The sequence below is a fragment of the Apteryx mantelli genome, chromosome 15 (genome assembly GCF_036417845.1).
Source record: "Apteryx mantelli isolate bAptMan1 chromosome 15, bAptMan1.hap1, whole genome shotgun sequence".
Taxonomy (NCBI): Eukaryota; Metazoa; Chordata; class Aves; order Apterygiformes; family Apterygidae; genus Apteryx; species Apteryx mantelli.
The window spans coordinates 14831205-14847413 of record NC_089992.1 but is presented as its reverse complement, the minus strand read 5'-3'; the positions used below and the strand labels follow the sequence as shown (position 1 = coordinate 14847413).

Sequence of the window (16209 nt, the reverse complement as noted above, 5' to 3'; positions counted from 1 at the left end):
AATTAAAGCACAAAAATTTAGCCCACTCAAAGGGGTAGAGCCAAAAAAAAGAAAGAGTCCTGGCATCCAGTTCTGTATTTAAGCATTTAGGTTACACTTAAAGTTTTTATGCTAGTCTGGTAATATGATAACAGCTAAGCTAACTGTTGTCTTGTTCTTTTGTTGTAGTACAATAGGGTTTGGATCCCTGATAGTGAAGAAGTTTGGCGATCTGCAGAAATCACAAAAGACTACAAAGCTGGAGACCATTTGCTTCATGTGCAATTAGAAGATGGAACTGTAAGGAGAAAGGCCATAGTTACTGTGGGGTTTGCTGAGATATGTTTGTGCAGAAACATAGGAATTGTCATTACTGAACCTAAGTGACTAGTCCATATGGTCCTTTATGTTAACTCTACAGTGACCAGAACTTTTTCATACTGAAATTTTTACAGTAAATAGCTGTTATCTAAAAATATAAAGAGTGCGATTCTACTATGCATATCAGATTAGTATATACCACATGGATTAAAGAAGAAAGTTCACTGTACTTTTGAAACAAGCAGGGAAACCGATCTTAAGTTGAAGTAAATTAGAATCACAAGGCAGGTATAAATACCTCTCACAAAGCTAGCCATTTCTTTTTTTTTTGGAAAAGTTACTACTTTATATAGGATCTGTAATAAATGAACTATAGAAGCACACTAATATCTGCTTAAATTTTATGATACTGATTTTGTTTTAAAATGCAGCTCTTCAGCTTGAGAGTAAATTATTGCACATTTTCCTGATTTATATGCATCAAGATGTTTTGAAGTACACAGGGGAGTGAAACTAGTTGTACATACTATATTGTATCTGTTAATTTTGGTATCTGAGTTCTTTACTGATTTGATATTTTGAACACAGTATTTCTGCATTTCTGCATCCCTGTTCTGTAAAGAGAAGTATTAGATTTATGATTTAGATAGAATTGTTGGAGAAACAGAAACAAGTTTTAAATATTGTGTAAAGACAGCTGAAGAGTTGCAAATAGAGTTGACTTTGGTTGTGACCACATGCTTACTTTTATTCAATTGCAGCCAGTCTACCGTTTTCATCTTTATATGTTTATGTGAAATATGTTTATGTGTTTGCTGGGGTTTTTTTGAGCTTCCTCATTTTTACAGATTTCAATACAAAATATTGTAAATAAGGAGAATGAGGCTTTGTTCTTAATAAACGGTAAGGAGTACTGTCTTGAATGCTGCAAGTTCAGTGAGATGTATGGAATTTATGAAAAACAAGATCAGAGAGTGCTCCATCATCCCTGTAACCTTTTGTAAAGATAGACAGAAGATCAATTTGTGTTTATGCAGATACTGCAAGTCATTTTTGTTGGCAGGAATTGGATTACCCTGTTGATCCAGTCGCTTTGCCACCCCTACGAAATCCTGACATACTTGTTGGTGAAAATGATCTCACTGCACTTAGTTATCTCCATGAACCAGCTGTTCTACACAATCTTAAAGTTCGTTTTGTGGAGTCAAAACTTATCTACACCTATAGTGGTAAGCAAAGTCAAATGTAAGGTTTAAAATATTATTAAAATAAAAAATCTTTGGGGGTTAATTTACAGTATGATCTGAAGAATGTTTTCCTCTAGTGTATTTGAAATCATTCAGATTTTTGTATGAATACAGACTTGTCTGCTGATCAGGATCTTGTATTTTATCTAGTATAGAAAATATTGCTTTTTCATATCAGTTTCACTATTGTTGACCGTTTTCATTGACCTAACCTATGTTTTATTTTTGTTGTGTATGCTTTGTTGTAGGGATAATTTTGGTTGCAATGAACCCCTATAAACAGTTGCCAATATATGGAGATGCTATTATCCATGCATATAGTGGTCAGAACATGGGGGACATGGATCCACATATATTTGCTGTGGCAGAAGAAGCTTACAAGCAAATGGCGAGGTTCAGTATGTTGTTTAACATCCATAAATAACACTTGAAGTCTAGTGTCAGTCAGTGTTAAACGTAGTTTAATTTGACTATGTATGTGCCATAGGCTATTGAAAATACTTTTGAATGGGTAGCTTAGCTAGAGAAGGAGTAACTCTTTAATTAGCTGAGGAATTTCTAGAACTCATAATCATTTTTGTTCTTGGCCAGGCAAAAGACAAACCTGTCTTAGCTGAGTGAGTAGCAATGACATCAGCTTAGACGGTACAAGCACAAAGGAATAAAAGAAAATAACAGATGAAAGTTGGCAGTAATGTCAGTTGACCACAAATGTGTTTTCATTTGTTTCATATAGATAATTCTTATATATGTAAGATAGTCTGATAATTCAGTCTGATTATTTTGTTTTAGAAATAACAAGAATCAGTCTATTATAGTCAGTGGAGAATCGGGAGCTGGAAAGACAGTGTCTGCAAGATACACTATGAGATATTTTGCCACTGTGAGTAAATCAAGCAGCAATGCACATGTGGAGGATAAAGTACTGGCATCCAATCCAATAACCGAGGTAAATTTCAGAAAGTATCTGTCAAGTCTGTACTCATCAAAGAAAGAATTTTGAACACTGCCAAACATCTTTGAACTCTTTGGGTGTTGTTTTAGCTGCCTGACTTAGATATCTAAATTAGACACATAGCCTCTGAATGTCATCAGAGGAAAGAGGCAGGCAGACAGCTTCAGTAGGCAGTTTGGAACAGCCAGGTTCTGCCTAATTTAACTAGTGCCCTTTGGAGGCACTAGTTTGCAATGGTTTTATCTGATCAAATCCTGTGAATTGGATGATGGCAGAAAAATATTGAATAGGTTGTTTGGGTTTTTTTATTCATGGGAGTAGAAAATGGTTAAGATTTCTTTATAGCGGTGGGGAAAATTACTTTCTCTAATTCTCAGGTTATGTAGTATTGTATTGTTTGATTTGAGACTTATTTTCGTGTTTGGGCCTCAAAATTTAAATTGCACAGTTGAATGCTGAGATTGATCTGTGAGCACCTGAGATTTTACTAACTTTTATGTGAGTCATGTTTTGAGAAAGTTATTCTTCTGAAAGATGCTAATAAACCCTAAAAATTTATCATTTTCATAGGCTGTTGGCAATGCAAAAACCACAAGGAATGATAACAGCAGTCGTTTTGGAAAATACACTGAAATCAGTTTTGATCAGAGTTACCAAATCACTGGAGCCAACATGAGAACATACCTGCTTGAGAAATCCAGAGTTGTCTTTCAGGTGGGTAAAATAAAATTTTAAAAAGTCATTGTGAGTGTAACCACTAATGTACTATCATTTAACTCTGCTGGTTTAATGCGGAAAGTGTTTTGTGAAGTTTTGCATAGTATGTCTAAGAAACATCTGTTTTCTTTTTTAATAGGAGCTAATCTTATTTAGAATAGGAGACTAATTTATTCCATGTTCTTCCTTACCTTAAGTGGAGGACATATTTTAGGGACAATTCCCTGAGATAAGTGCAGGAGATATTTGAGTAATCTGTGACTTCCAGTCTCAGTAGTGATACGTGCCAATTGTCTCTGGAAAGGAACAGCATATGCAGAGCAGAGGGAGTCTCAGTAAAATACTGGCTGAACAGTTTATGAAGTCAGGGCTTATCCCATGTGACTCATTACAGCGTCATAGTATATTCATAATAGTATACTAAAGAAAACATTTAATTTTATAAAACTATTTTTACAAAGTTTTGCTTTCTAGTAGTATTATAATTTTTAAGTACTATGGAAAATAATTCTATATATCTACTTCCTGAAAGATGGTTTAGAAATAGTTTGGGAGTTTTCTGGGTTATTATGGGGCAATATTTCAACTGGCACTCCAAGAGAGTTGCTAATTAGAGTATTTGTGAGTTCTTACTTGTAGGTGGTTGTTAAAACTGAAGCAATTATTAGAGTAACAGTCTTGGGGAAAGAACTCAGCATATTGATAATGGACAGAATGTATACTTGGATTTATTTCCTTCAAATCTCTTGCTGATGTCTAAAATGTGCCATTTTAATATTGGGCAATGCTTATGCAAAACTGTTTGCAGAGTAATTTAAGCTTCAATATTCATTATTTCTTTACAGCAATATTGAATATCAAATGCTTCTCTGTATTTATTTTTCTTTCTGTAATGGTATTGTTTTCTTTCATTTGCAGTCAGAGAATGAAAGAAATTACCATATATTTTATCAGTTGTGTGCATCTGCTGTACAACCTGAATTTAAGCATCTTAAATTGGGTAGGTCTCAAGGAAATAATCTACTCTTCATCTTTTCAATGCAATATTTTGAAGATGGGATTTTTATAAGCTAAAGTGTTAAGTGTCTCATAACATGAATCTCACTGACTTACAATGAGATTTGTTTTTAAGTCACTTAGCTCTTAATCTTGCTTGTTTTGAACTTAGTAGCAAATCTAGTAACTTGAATAGTGCGTGGTCAAGTACCCAAGTGTCTTTGAAAATCTTAGTCAAATATTTTCTTCAGTGACAGATGCTGTAATGACAGTTTGGGGGCTTGTTTCATTTATCTACAGAAAAGCTTCAGTGCCACCTGGGAGAACCAGGCCCTAGGTGTATGGTTACTCAGTCTCCATTCCTATTTGTTTGTTAGATCAACTATTAAGATTGCTAGGAATTATGTGTGCCAATTAGTATCAGCTCTACTGATTAGGTGCATGGATTTCTCTTTACCAGAAAAAAGACCTCCATCATCTCACTGCTGAAAAAGTGTCATCTGACAGCATCTTTATTTTTCTAGTGTTACACAAGAGTCATAACAAGTGGCTATCCCCAGTCCCTAATTTTCCAGTGTTACAAGTTTTGCTCCTTATCTATAGGAAGCGCAGAAGAATTTAACTATACAAAAATGGGTGGCAGCACGGTTATTGAAGGAGTTGATGACAGAGCAAATATGGTGGAGACTCAGAAGACATTTGCTTTACTGGGTAAATTCTTGGCAATACCTACTCAAAAGATTATTATTTTTTTTTCTGAAATAGGCAAAGGTGGTTTTTTTCCAGTTTCCAAAATATTAGAAGTAATTACCAAAATGATTTCCTTCATAGCTTATCCATTTCACTCTTGGTCCATTTTAAAAGGACTTTGCAAGAACAAATGGCTGTTAACAGTTGGTGTTCATTGTTAATAATAGAATCACTAAGGGCTGGAGTCTGACTGGCCCTTAAGCTAACATGCTGCGAAGGAAGTGGAATTAGAAGCTGCTTTGCCCCATATGTCTGATGTAAAAGCCAAAGTGGACTTTAACTGGGACTTGGGGAGGCACAGGAATTTATGCCTAATTTCTCATCAGATCAGACAAGCAGAAAGTAGACAGAACCAGGGCTTTGCACAGCAGTCTGTGGAGATGCTATACAATTCTTGGCTACATAGCAAAGCAAGTAATTCATCATTATGCTATTTTAATTGACTGTGATGTTTTTGAGTATTTAAAATGATCAAGAATTGTTTTTTTAGGTCTGAAGGAAGATTTTCAGATGGATGTTTTTAAAACACTGGCAGCAATCCTACACTTAGGCAATGTGCAAGTAATGGCTGTTGGAGATGAAAGATCATCCATCAGTGTAAGGAAATAACTTATTCAGATATATACCACTTCCTTTATATTCTGTGCCAGAAGTCCTTTAGAAATATTTTTTCTCAGTTTTGGGGTGCAGAGCAGCATTAAATCTGGTATACTAAACTTACTTGAGAGATTTCTCCATCTTCATCTGTACAGAATCACAGTGATGGTTTTTATGTTACCTCTGTTTCTCACCCAAGTTCAGAAAGTCTGAACAAAAGCAAAATGTTGCTGAGAGAACCTCATATCCAGCTGATCCACAACTGTTGGAAAAGCCAGTTGGGACTGTTTCCAGGATACATGAAACAGAGCATTGGCAAAGCTGCTCAGAATGTGTCCCAGCAGACTATACAAGTCCAAAAAGCAAGGATATCTAAATGTAGACTAAAGTAACTTTTTCTTTCTTTGTACACATCCAATGCATCTCATCCAGTCTGAGTTCTTCTTTCCTGTATCAGTAGTTTATCCAGGATTACTTGCTTTAACAAAACTCTTCTTGATACTTTGCCAGACTAGGAAGTGAACAGACTTCACTGTGTATCTAAAAATAAAAGCCACAGGTTGAAATCAGTGGTGCCAGGATTTCACTGGCTAGACAACAATTATTTATTAAGGTATTCAATTTAATCTAATAATATTTATACATCTTCTTTGAAGCTGGAAGATAAACATCTCAATATATTCTGTGAACTTCTGGATTTAAACTGTGACAAAATGGCGCAGTGGTTATGCCACCGAAAGATTATCACTACCTCAGAGACTGTAATAAAGCCAATGACAAAATCTCAGGCTGTTAATGCAAGGGATGCTTTGGCAAAGAAGATTTATTCTCATTTATTTGACTTCATTGTGGAAAGAATTAACCAAGCTTTGCATTTCACTGGCAAACAACATACTTTTATTGGTGTTTTGGACATTTATGGGTAAGAATGTCTCTGTAGACAAGTTTACTTTAAGCTGTGCCTTTTCTGTGGAGCTGCTAAGAGACACTTCCTGATTGTGCTGCTAATCTATTTGGAGTGTTTTGTTTTACTAAAAGGATGTAGTCATGTAAGTCATGTAAGTTCTTTTGCATGCAGATTAGAGGGAATGTTCTGCATCTATAAATATTGGTATTTATTTTGAGTGAGGATTAAATTTGAGTTTTGATATGATATGTTTAGATTTAACTCTGGATTTTTTTTAGCTCTGTCATGTCTGGTAACATTAATTTCTAGGGAAGTTTTGAAATGTCTTAGCAGCCTTGGTAGTATTATGGTTATTTAATTTTCTTAGAAATATCATGTTAGCTTCAGAATCTTATAAGGTTATTACCATTTATATTTAATGTCATGGGATTTATTTTTTCTCCAATACAGTTGTGTCATTTTCCTTTTTCTTATTCAACATATATTTCAGCTTTGAAACATTTGATGTGAACAGTTTTGAACAATTTTGCATCAATTATGCTAATGAAAAACTGCAGCAGCAATTTAACCTGGTACGTTAATATATTTGTTATAGTTTTTTATCTTATTTTGCATCAGTTTTGAGATTATTAATAATGGATAATAGCAAATATTATTGGGATACTTGTATTTGAGTAATGGATATTGCTAGATAATGTCTGTCCAGTAATGGATAAAAAATATTTATATACATATACACACATACATATCCATATGCATAAATAAGTAGAATTTTCTGAGTTTGTTTTCTTATAAGGCAGAAATCTACTCTACTACACAATACAAATATTTTGTTTGTTTCTGTCTTATATACACAAGCACACATATGCATGCACTAATACACATGTTGTCTAAATTTGTTTTCTAAATTGTTAACTTACACTTTTCATAATTTTCCTGTATCTAGCATGTCTTTAAACTCGAGCAAGAAGAATATATGAAGGAAGATATCCCATGGACTTTAATAGACTTTTATGACAATCAGCCTGTCATTGACCTTATTGAAGCTAAAATGGGTATTTTAGAACTTCTGGATGAAGAGTGCTTGGTAATTTAAAAGTTCTTGCACCTATGAGCTGATATAAAACTACATATTGTTACAAGTTGGGCTAGTGGGTTAATCCATATTTTGTTCCTTTTAAATGGAAAGATGAGCATTTTCTTTATGAAAAGAAAATTTATCTGATTGCCTTCTATTTCATTATTTTAATTGTAAGACACTTCCTCTTTTTCTCTCATATGAAATTAAGAACCTAAAACCAGATTCTTACCTGGAAGCTAGCCTAGCAACTAGATTTCTTCACTGTGAGGTTAGTGCAGGCAGCACTAGAAAAGGTTAACCAGAGTTGCAGAGGGATCTTCATCCTTGGATGTTTTCAGGATTTAGGTTCAGCTGGAGGTTTGACCTGGTGTTGGTGGTAGTCTTGCTCTGAGCAGGAATTTGGACTACATAGTCTCCAGGGGACCCTTCCAACCAATATTTCTACAGTTCAGTGATTCCATGAACCACTGATTTTGATACAAAAAAAAAAAAGTCTCTTTTCTTTTTTTGCAAGCTTTTGTTAAATGCACCAGACCTACATCTTTACTCTTCCTTCTTCAGTCCTATTATTTTTTCTCTGTGCTTCTCTCCTGACCATAGTAATTCTTGAATCTATTTTTTTTTCCCTTCTGCACATATGTAGTTCCCCTAGTTTTCCCTACCTCTTAAAGTAGCTTTATCAGTGAAGAACATGGCAGGGAAAGGCAAGCTCCCTTAAAATGGTCTCTAGAAGGTGTTCCTATGACGTTGGCAACTTTTATGTCTCAGAATCCAAACCATAGAGTGATATGGGGGAAATTAGGGAGTATTTCCTAACTCATCAGCTTACTTGTTAGTTTGCTCATGAGCATTCTCATGGACCAGATTGTTATAAGACCAGATGAATAGCTATGATATTCCTATTTTGGTGTGATGCAGTCATCATCCTCTCAGGACAAAATGATTTATGATTCCTCAGAGGATTTTCTCTAGTCAGCAAATTTGAGGGTTAATATGATCCTCTTTCTTAAAATGATTTCCTACAGGGAGCCACTTGCTATTCTGAAAAGACAAAAACCTGGATGCTGTCAGGCCTCATAACTCACTGAACACATATTATTCAGATAGCATTTGTTGGTAGTAAGCAGTTTTGCTGTTTTTAACAATCAAGCAGAGTTTTGTTAAAGGGAGATCATTTGTCTCATTTTTACAGTTACCTCATGGTACAGATGAAAACTGGCTTCAAAAGCTGTATAATAATTTTGTCAACAAAAATGCACTCTTTGAAAAGCCAAGGATGTCAAACACATCTTTCATCATTCAACACTTTGCTGATAAGGTAGACTGTACACAATCCAGTATTATTTCACCATATTTCTAGCTGTATCTCATTCAGAAAAGAAAAAAACTTACTAAATATAGAGGAAATATTAACCACACTTTTTTTTTGGAACATTTGTATCATCTATCCTCAATACATATTATTTATTTATTAGTAATACCGACCATGACATGCCATTTAAGCATAGGAAGTGCCGGTTATTTACATTTGAAAAGTGGTATTCATTTTTTGGCATTTTTATTTGAAATCATAGAACAGAATAATGAAAGGAGGAAAGAAATTCCTAATCAAGGCAGAAGAAAATGGCAGTTAAAGTGCATTTTGGCAGTTTGTGCTGCTTCTGAACTTGCAGTATGCATGTGTTTATGTATGCTTACCCTATGAAACTGGTTAAAGCAGAGTTTCAGCCCTCTTGTTTAAGACTAGTAAAGACCTGTTGTCCACCACAGCTTAGGGAGTAAAAATTGTTGTTTTGCTAACTGTTCATGTGTTGCTGAGAAGTTAATGATGTCACCTCTTTGCACAGGTGGAATATAAATGTGAAGGATTTCTGGAAAAAAACAGAGATACGGTATATGAAGTATTAATTGAAATCTTGAAAAAGAGCAAGGTTTGTGAACAATCAGCGATGATTAATTTTCTAGATACCTGCTTTGGAATTAATTCAGATCTGATTTTCAAAGATTTGTTCAGATAAAAAGATTTTTATTTAATAGCCTGCATCAATTAGTTTACATCTTCATTTTTATTAATCTACAAGAAAAGTTTGTGGTTTCAGCTTCAAAATCACATACAAGATGAAAAAGCACTGTTTTACACTGTGTCAGATTATGTATGTTTACTTTGTTACCTAAGTTAGTATTTTTTTGTTAATAACACTCATGAATTGCATTTTGGAATCCTTGAAACTGACCGATAGCCTTGTTAAACTTTTTTTTTTTCTATATATAGCTTTGATAGGTGGTTTATCATTAACCGCTGCCTTTGTTTATTTTTCAAAAGAGTTTAAGAGAATGCCAGGCCAGGGAAAACGTCAGGTGTGTTATATGGGCCTTCCACTTCCCATGTGCTTGAAAGCCCTGTCCCTTTCAGGTCTACAGCTTTGAGAATACAGCATTGTTATTAACAAGCTAACTTAAGATGACCAAGAAAAGCATATTCTTAATTTAAATTAAATATTGTGAAAATATTTATTAAGTTGTCTTATGTTCAGTTCTGTTCTGTATTTATGTCTGTGTCTACTCATGCTGGAAAGGCTTGTGCAGGCCCATTTATAGTTGCCAGGTTTTGTTGATGAAATGCAAAGGTTTCACAGTAGATTTAAGACTGCTGTAGCTGCTTCTACAGTGATTGTTTATCTGTGGCTTTAAGATCCAGTTCCAAGTTCTACAATACCTAGCCTAGGGTTTAAGGTGGATAACTTTTGCATTTTGTGTTATAGTAATTACACTTTGTTTATTAAAATGTTCTTACAGTTGCACAGTATTTAACTGTGATTCTTTCACCCCACTTTTAGTTTCATCTCTGTGCAGACTTTTTTCAAGACAATCCAGTGTCCGTTTCACCTTTCAGTTCAGCTATAAACATCAAATCTGCAAGACCTGTTCTCAAATCGCCTAACAAACAGTTCCGGATGACAGTTGGCAGTAAGGTACTGTATAAATGTGCTGCTCTGTGATGCTTGTACTTTTAGGAATGTGTACTGGGCAGTCTGAAACTATGGTACTGTGTTCTATTACTATTTGCTGTGGAGTGTCTGCTTTGTAGTGTGAGAGCAGTGTTTAATTTATATATAGGAAACTGTTAGGTACAAATGTTGCCTGTATTTCAGACCAAGGCCCTAAGAAAATCTCCCAGTGTCCAGCAAATAACTAACAGAGAATTAAAAAACAGAGATTTGACTTTTTACTTAACTGTAAATGTTTCATTAGCAAAACTGTTATGTCTTGTATTTTCTAGTTCCGCAGTTCTTTGTATTTACTTATGGAGACACTTAATGCAACCACCCCTCATTATGTAAGATGCATAAAGCCAAATGATGAGAAGTTGCCTTTTGAGTAAGTAGATTAGTAGTGTTCAGCTGTTATATTTAAAATTGAAAGAGTATTTTTCTATTTCACATAAACTACATGTCAGCAAGCTAGTTTCTTACTGTTGAATAACTTCACCTACAGAACATATTTTTCCTTTAATGAAAGCTGTATAAAACAGTATTGTATTCTTACATAAGTAGAATCATTCAGTAATAGTTATTTGTATCCTAGAAATTTTTTATTATGCTAAAAATTTTCAAGTCAGATATTAGTGTCTGCATATTTGTCATAATATTTTTGGAGTAAAGGTTGTCAGTTTTAGATTTAAGTGGATGGAAATTTTGTGTAGGTATGTTTGCTGTTGTACTGTATGGATTATTTCCATTCATATTCAGGGAAGAAAAGCCACTGCCATTTTTGTGTTAACTTCTTTTTGTCCTCAAAAATATTTGTAAGAGAGATAGAAATCACAAAAACTGAGAGCAGTGTTGAACTTAACCATGTCTTTTCCCCACAGTTTCGTACCATCTTAATGTTATAATACAGTCATGTACACCAGATATTCTGTGTTTGCAAAATTACTCTGTCCAGCTCTGTAACCACTAACTGTAAATAGGAGTAGACTTTCATGCAGGTATTAATCTCTTTCATGGACAGATTGGTGGAACCTTTCTAGTTTCAGATATGCAGTGTCTTTTTGGAAGGCAGTGTACTGACAAATATATGCCTTTTTCATATCTCAGTAGGAGAGAAGAGGCAAACTTTGCTGTTTGATGCTAAATTAGTTTTAAAAGGTATAGTAGCTTGCTTTTGTTAGTGCCGTGCAAAATCTACCTATGCAAAACTTGTTACAAGTGCTGTTGCTTCACTGTCACTGCACTGAGAGTTCATTATTCTGTGTAATAACAATGAGAGGGAAAATAGTTTGGATAATGAAAAACATTTTCAAAATAGACCAGAAGATCTTACAATAAGTTTGTAAAAGAATGATATAGTTGTCCATGAGCCATAGGAATCTCTTAGCTAGTACTGGACTGACACCATAGCATCGTGCTTTGTGGGCATATCGGCTCTGATCCAGAATTGGTATAGTGCGGGGAGTCTTTCTGTTCCTTATGTTCTTAATCTTGAACCCAGATATTCAAGAGTAAATTCTGGTTTATTCATAATTGGTGTGCTAAGGAGTACTTAGAGGGAGTTAAATCCCAGTAGACTTCTGCCAAGGTAATTTGTTTCTATGCATGTTTTGCGTTAAGGGTAGCATGATTATTCACTGCTTGGTGATATGAACTTTCATACTTAGTGTTGAAAGGAAACGAGACTTTTCATAAGAGAGAAATAAATGTATTCTTCCTTTTTTATTGAGGAAATAAAACCCAGATACTCCCCGCTACATATTTAAAAAAAAAAAAGTAAGACATCATTAAAAAAAATGGAGAGCCCTGTGCCCTATAGGGAGAAATATAAATCCAGCTGGTAAAATTGTTATAATTTTGTATAGCTTGCAAATCTGGCAAAAATATAAACTACAACTCTGCTTTTTAGGTTTGACTCAAAAAGGGTGGCTCAACAACTACGAGCATGTGGTGTTTTGGAAACTATTCGAATTAGTGCACAGAGCTATCCATCCAGGTAAGGGTAGCAGTAGGCCTTCATATGTGAAAAAATATGCTTAAATCTCTTTTAAATAAGCAAGATTTGCTAACTTTTAATTTTCCAGGTGGACTTACATTGAGTTTTTCAGCCGATACAGCATTCTTATGACACAGCAGGAACTCTACATAAATGATAAGAAGCAGATTTGCAAGACCGTTTTGCAGCGGCTAATCCAGGTTAGTTTATATGCACTGATCCATTATGTATTATAGCATCTATTATTAATAAAAGGTCTCTTTTCCAAAGTGTATTATATAACTCCATAAATAGGAAAGGTAACATTATATTTACCTTATTGCTAGGCAAATACCATTAATGTGTCTTTCCTGATCTAGTGTGTTGGGATTCAATAACCTTGTGTTGTTCTTCATGTGACATTGATTCATGAAGTGGCCCTATACAGATGATTTAACCTCTCTGTGATTAATATGTTCACTAATAAAATGGAAGATATTCTACCCATCTTTACAAATCAATGAATAGTAAATGGTATAAATTTGCCAGGTATTATAAGTTTGCATATGCTAAGAGGGCTTTGCACGGTGTAATGCAGCATATTAGAAAACTATTGTAAAAATGTGCTATTTTGCATGCTGTGTGTTGAAGCCAAAAGTTTCTCCCAAGAGAGTCTATTCAGGTCTTTGTTGTGGTTTAATAAGTAAGTTGTGTTTACTGTTCAGTTTATGCTGGGTTATTTTTTCCATAAGGAAGACCTTAAAAACTGTGGTTCTATTCCTCTTAGCTTTAGAAATACCTTGTCACTTTTTGCCCATAGGCTGTTTTTGAATGAAACCTTTTCTTCTCTTCCTCTATCATGACTCACAGCATGTAGCTGAACAATACCATTTATCCACAGTCCTCCACCTCAGAGGTGGCTGTGGTTCAGTAGTTTTATGTTTATAGTTGTAAGGGAGCAACAAGGGTAGGCAGAGGCAGCCCCTTCTCTGATAGGGGCACAGGCCGTGACTGCCAGGCAAGTCCATAGTGATGAAGGAGCTCCAAGCTAAGCCAGGAAATCAAGTCAGCATGTCAGCATTGAGTTCAGACTCAGGGAGGTACAAGCCCGAGCACAGACGTACTTGCAGTGTAGCTCAGGCAGAGACCCTCTGGCTACAGACCCAGCTACTGACTTCTACAAACCTCTCAGGGCAAGAGTCTGAGCTTAAAAGCAGCTCCTGAATGACGGCGCGCAGGCCCCTGCTTCCCAGAGCTTTTTGTCCCACAGCTCACTGATTCAAGGCCAGACATCTGCACCAAAAGCTAGCACTGAACTGAGCAGTCAAACTCCTGGGACAAAGGGCGAAGAGGCTGCATTAAGGGCCCTGACAATAAGTCCAGATCCTCCTTTTAATATGAGATCATGGGGTCAGGGGCTTGGGTGCCGTTCTCTGTTTCTTTCCTGCTTTGTGGTTTTCCCCTCCCCATGCTTGTATCTATAAAGAAGGCAGAGAGGATGTTTTTCTTTAGCAAGATCATGTCATTTGAGTATAGCTTGGCTAAAGTGGTAGTTCATGCAAGGGAGAGAGTGTCTGCTCAGCAAAAATAAGATAAAAACTTAATATACCTATTGTTTTCTTTTTCAGGATCCTAACCAATACCAATTTGGGAGAACAAAAATCTTCTTCAGAGCAGGACAGGTTGCTTACTTGGAAAAACTGCGATCAGATAAACTGAGACATGCATGCATCATGATCCAAAAGAGTGTTCGAGGCTGGCTGCAGCGGAAGAAATTCCTTCTCATAAAACAAGCAGCTATTATAATACAGCAGTACTTCCGTGGGCAGCGGACTGTACGGTACTTTTGGCTAATAAATGAGGTTGCTGTTAGGGTATGCCTGAAGATACCTAGAAGGTCGAACTCATGCCTAACTAATTTGGAAGTGTAATTTTACAGAAGAGCAATCCAGATTATATTTTTTTTCCTGAGTTGTAATTATGAACTTCAAAATGTTCAAGTCATTCAGTTGATTTGAAGAAAGTACTCTAGCAGATTTCAAATGTCTGCCAGATTCCTGAGAGGCCTGTCTACCTGTGAGGAACTCAGTCCTTAATTAATACTAAGTGATCCAACTGTGGATTTGGGGTTATTGCTTAGCTTCAGAGCCAGAGAAGAAATCAGGTAGCAGAAAGTAAAATCAGTTTGCAGCTGTCTCCATATTAGTGTGTACAAATCATTATGAGGAATTGTTCATCCAATAGACCGCAACAGTCATTCACAGAGCAGATTGAGAGGGAAGTGACTCTATCTAGGCTTTAAACATTTCAGAAAGAGACGATCAGAACACTTGCTTGTGAAAAACATCTGAAAGATTTTGGATGGTTCATTCTCTTTCACTTTAATTGAAGAGAAAGCTGTCTTTTAGATAGTGGGTGCCATTTCCCAATATCTTCTGCTTCTAGAAATTATCACCCTGAAGCAGGGTGACCTCTTTCCTACTGCCAGGCATATGCGAAGAAGTTAACGTGAAGTAAACTAGTGCATGAGTTTACTGAGCTCTAGTACCCTGCACTTTCTGTTTCCATGAGACTTCATGCGCCATAAAAGCAAGAGACTAAGAAATCAGATTGTCTAGCTGGTGAGTGCATGCCATGGTGGTATGCCCCTAAGGAGGATATTCCAGCCTTCCTAGCTGTCACTTCCCATGAAATCCAGTTGCTGCATGTGGCAGAAAAGGGCTCACATGCTAGACCCTCAGGGTGCTCTTGGAAGATGCTCCCTACCATCCAGGATTTAATTAGCACCTTTCATGACTTTTAGTCATGAGCTAGGACTGACCATGGCCTTCTGTCACTTGAATTGAGATTTGGCTCTGTATCTTAGGTTTTTCCCTCCAAGAACGAACCAAATGAAATATGACATTCTGTAAATACACCTCAGGGGAACATACCTCATTTTGGTCCCAGCTGCACCTCCATCCTGTACTTGGTTGACACAACTTCACCTTTATTATCATAAACCATTTGCATTGTAAGTGTTGTCATGAAAGTAATACCAAAAACTGTGTGTTTAGCTAAAATAATTAGTTCTACATGATTTTAATTGTCAACCAAAATACTTTTTTTGTTGTTTGACTGACTGAGGGAATGAGGAAGAGAAAGCGAATGTGACCTAAGTAAACTTTATTGTCTTTTGAATTAAGGCAAGCTGTAACTGCAAGAGCTCTGAAGCAAACCTGGGCAGCTATAGTTATTCAGAAATACTGTCGGGGTTACCTGGTTCGTAAACTTTGCCAGCTCATCCATGTGGCTGCTGTAACAATTCAAGCTTACACAAGAGGATTTCTAGCAAGAAAAAGATACCGGAAGGTACAGCCAATAAAAATTTGATTTCAGGAACTGGAAACAATTATTGCATTGTAAGAAAGATGGAGACAAGGGGAATGATATGTAATACTTTACCTTTTGCATGTATGGTTCTCAGACCTTCTAGTGTATTGGTATACTGTTATTGTTAATATATTGATAAACAATAGCTTAGATCTAATCTGAGAGTTAGTAAGAACTATTCGATTGTGTGATTTATGCTTTTTGGAGATCACATGATGCGATTCTTATGGTGGTTCAAATATGTACACAGTCTGAATATTTCAGTATTTTGATGCTTCTGATAGAAGCATTGTCATCACCAGTGTATGGAGATTCACAGAAT

General features: G+C 35.8%; 1 protein-coding gene across 1 annotated transcript in view; it reads left to right on the top strand.

Annotated features, from left to right (window-relative positions):
• The window catches only part of MYO5C (myosin VC), a 39571-nt gene that overhangs the window by 4020 nt on the left and 19342 nt on the right, over window positions 1-16209 (top strand). The window contains exons 2-20 of the mRNA XM_067305276.1: window positions 169-279; window positions 1364-1529; window positions 1796-1940; window positions 2340-2496; window positions 3073-3216; window positions 4138-4219; window positions 4819-4926; window positions 5456-5562; window positions 6219-6484; window positions 6960-7041; window positions 7416-7556; window positions 8743-8868; window positions 9398-9481; window positions 10388-10522; window positions 10831-10928; window positions 12450-12536; window positions 12625-12736; window positions 14144-14355; window positions 15701-15866. Of these exons, the coding sequence (XP_067161377.1) occupies window positions 169-279; window positions 1364-1529; window positions 1796-1940; window positions 2340-2496; window positions 3073-3216; window positions 4138-4219; window positions 4819-4926; window positions 5456-5562; window positions 6219-6484; window positions 6960-7041; window positions 7416-7556; window positions 8743-8868; window positions 9398-9481; window positions 10388-10522; window positions 10831-10928; window positions 12450-12536; window positions 12625-12736; window positions 14144-14355; window positions 15701-15866 (2529 nt within the window). The remainder of the gene's footprint in view (window positions 1-168; window positions 280-1363; window positions 1530-1795; window positions 1941-2339; window positions 2497-3072; window positions 3217-4137; window positions 4220-4818; window positions 4927-5455; window positions 5563-6218; window positions 6485-6959; window positions 7042-7415; window positions 7557-8742; window positions 8869-9397; window positions 9482-10387; window positions 10523-10830; window positions 10929-12449; window positions 12537-12624; window positions 12737-14143; window positions 14356-15700; window positions 15867-16209) is intronic.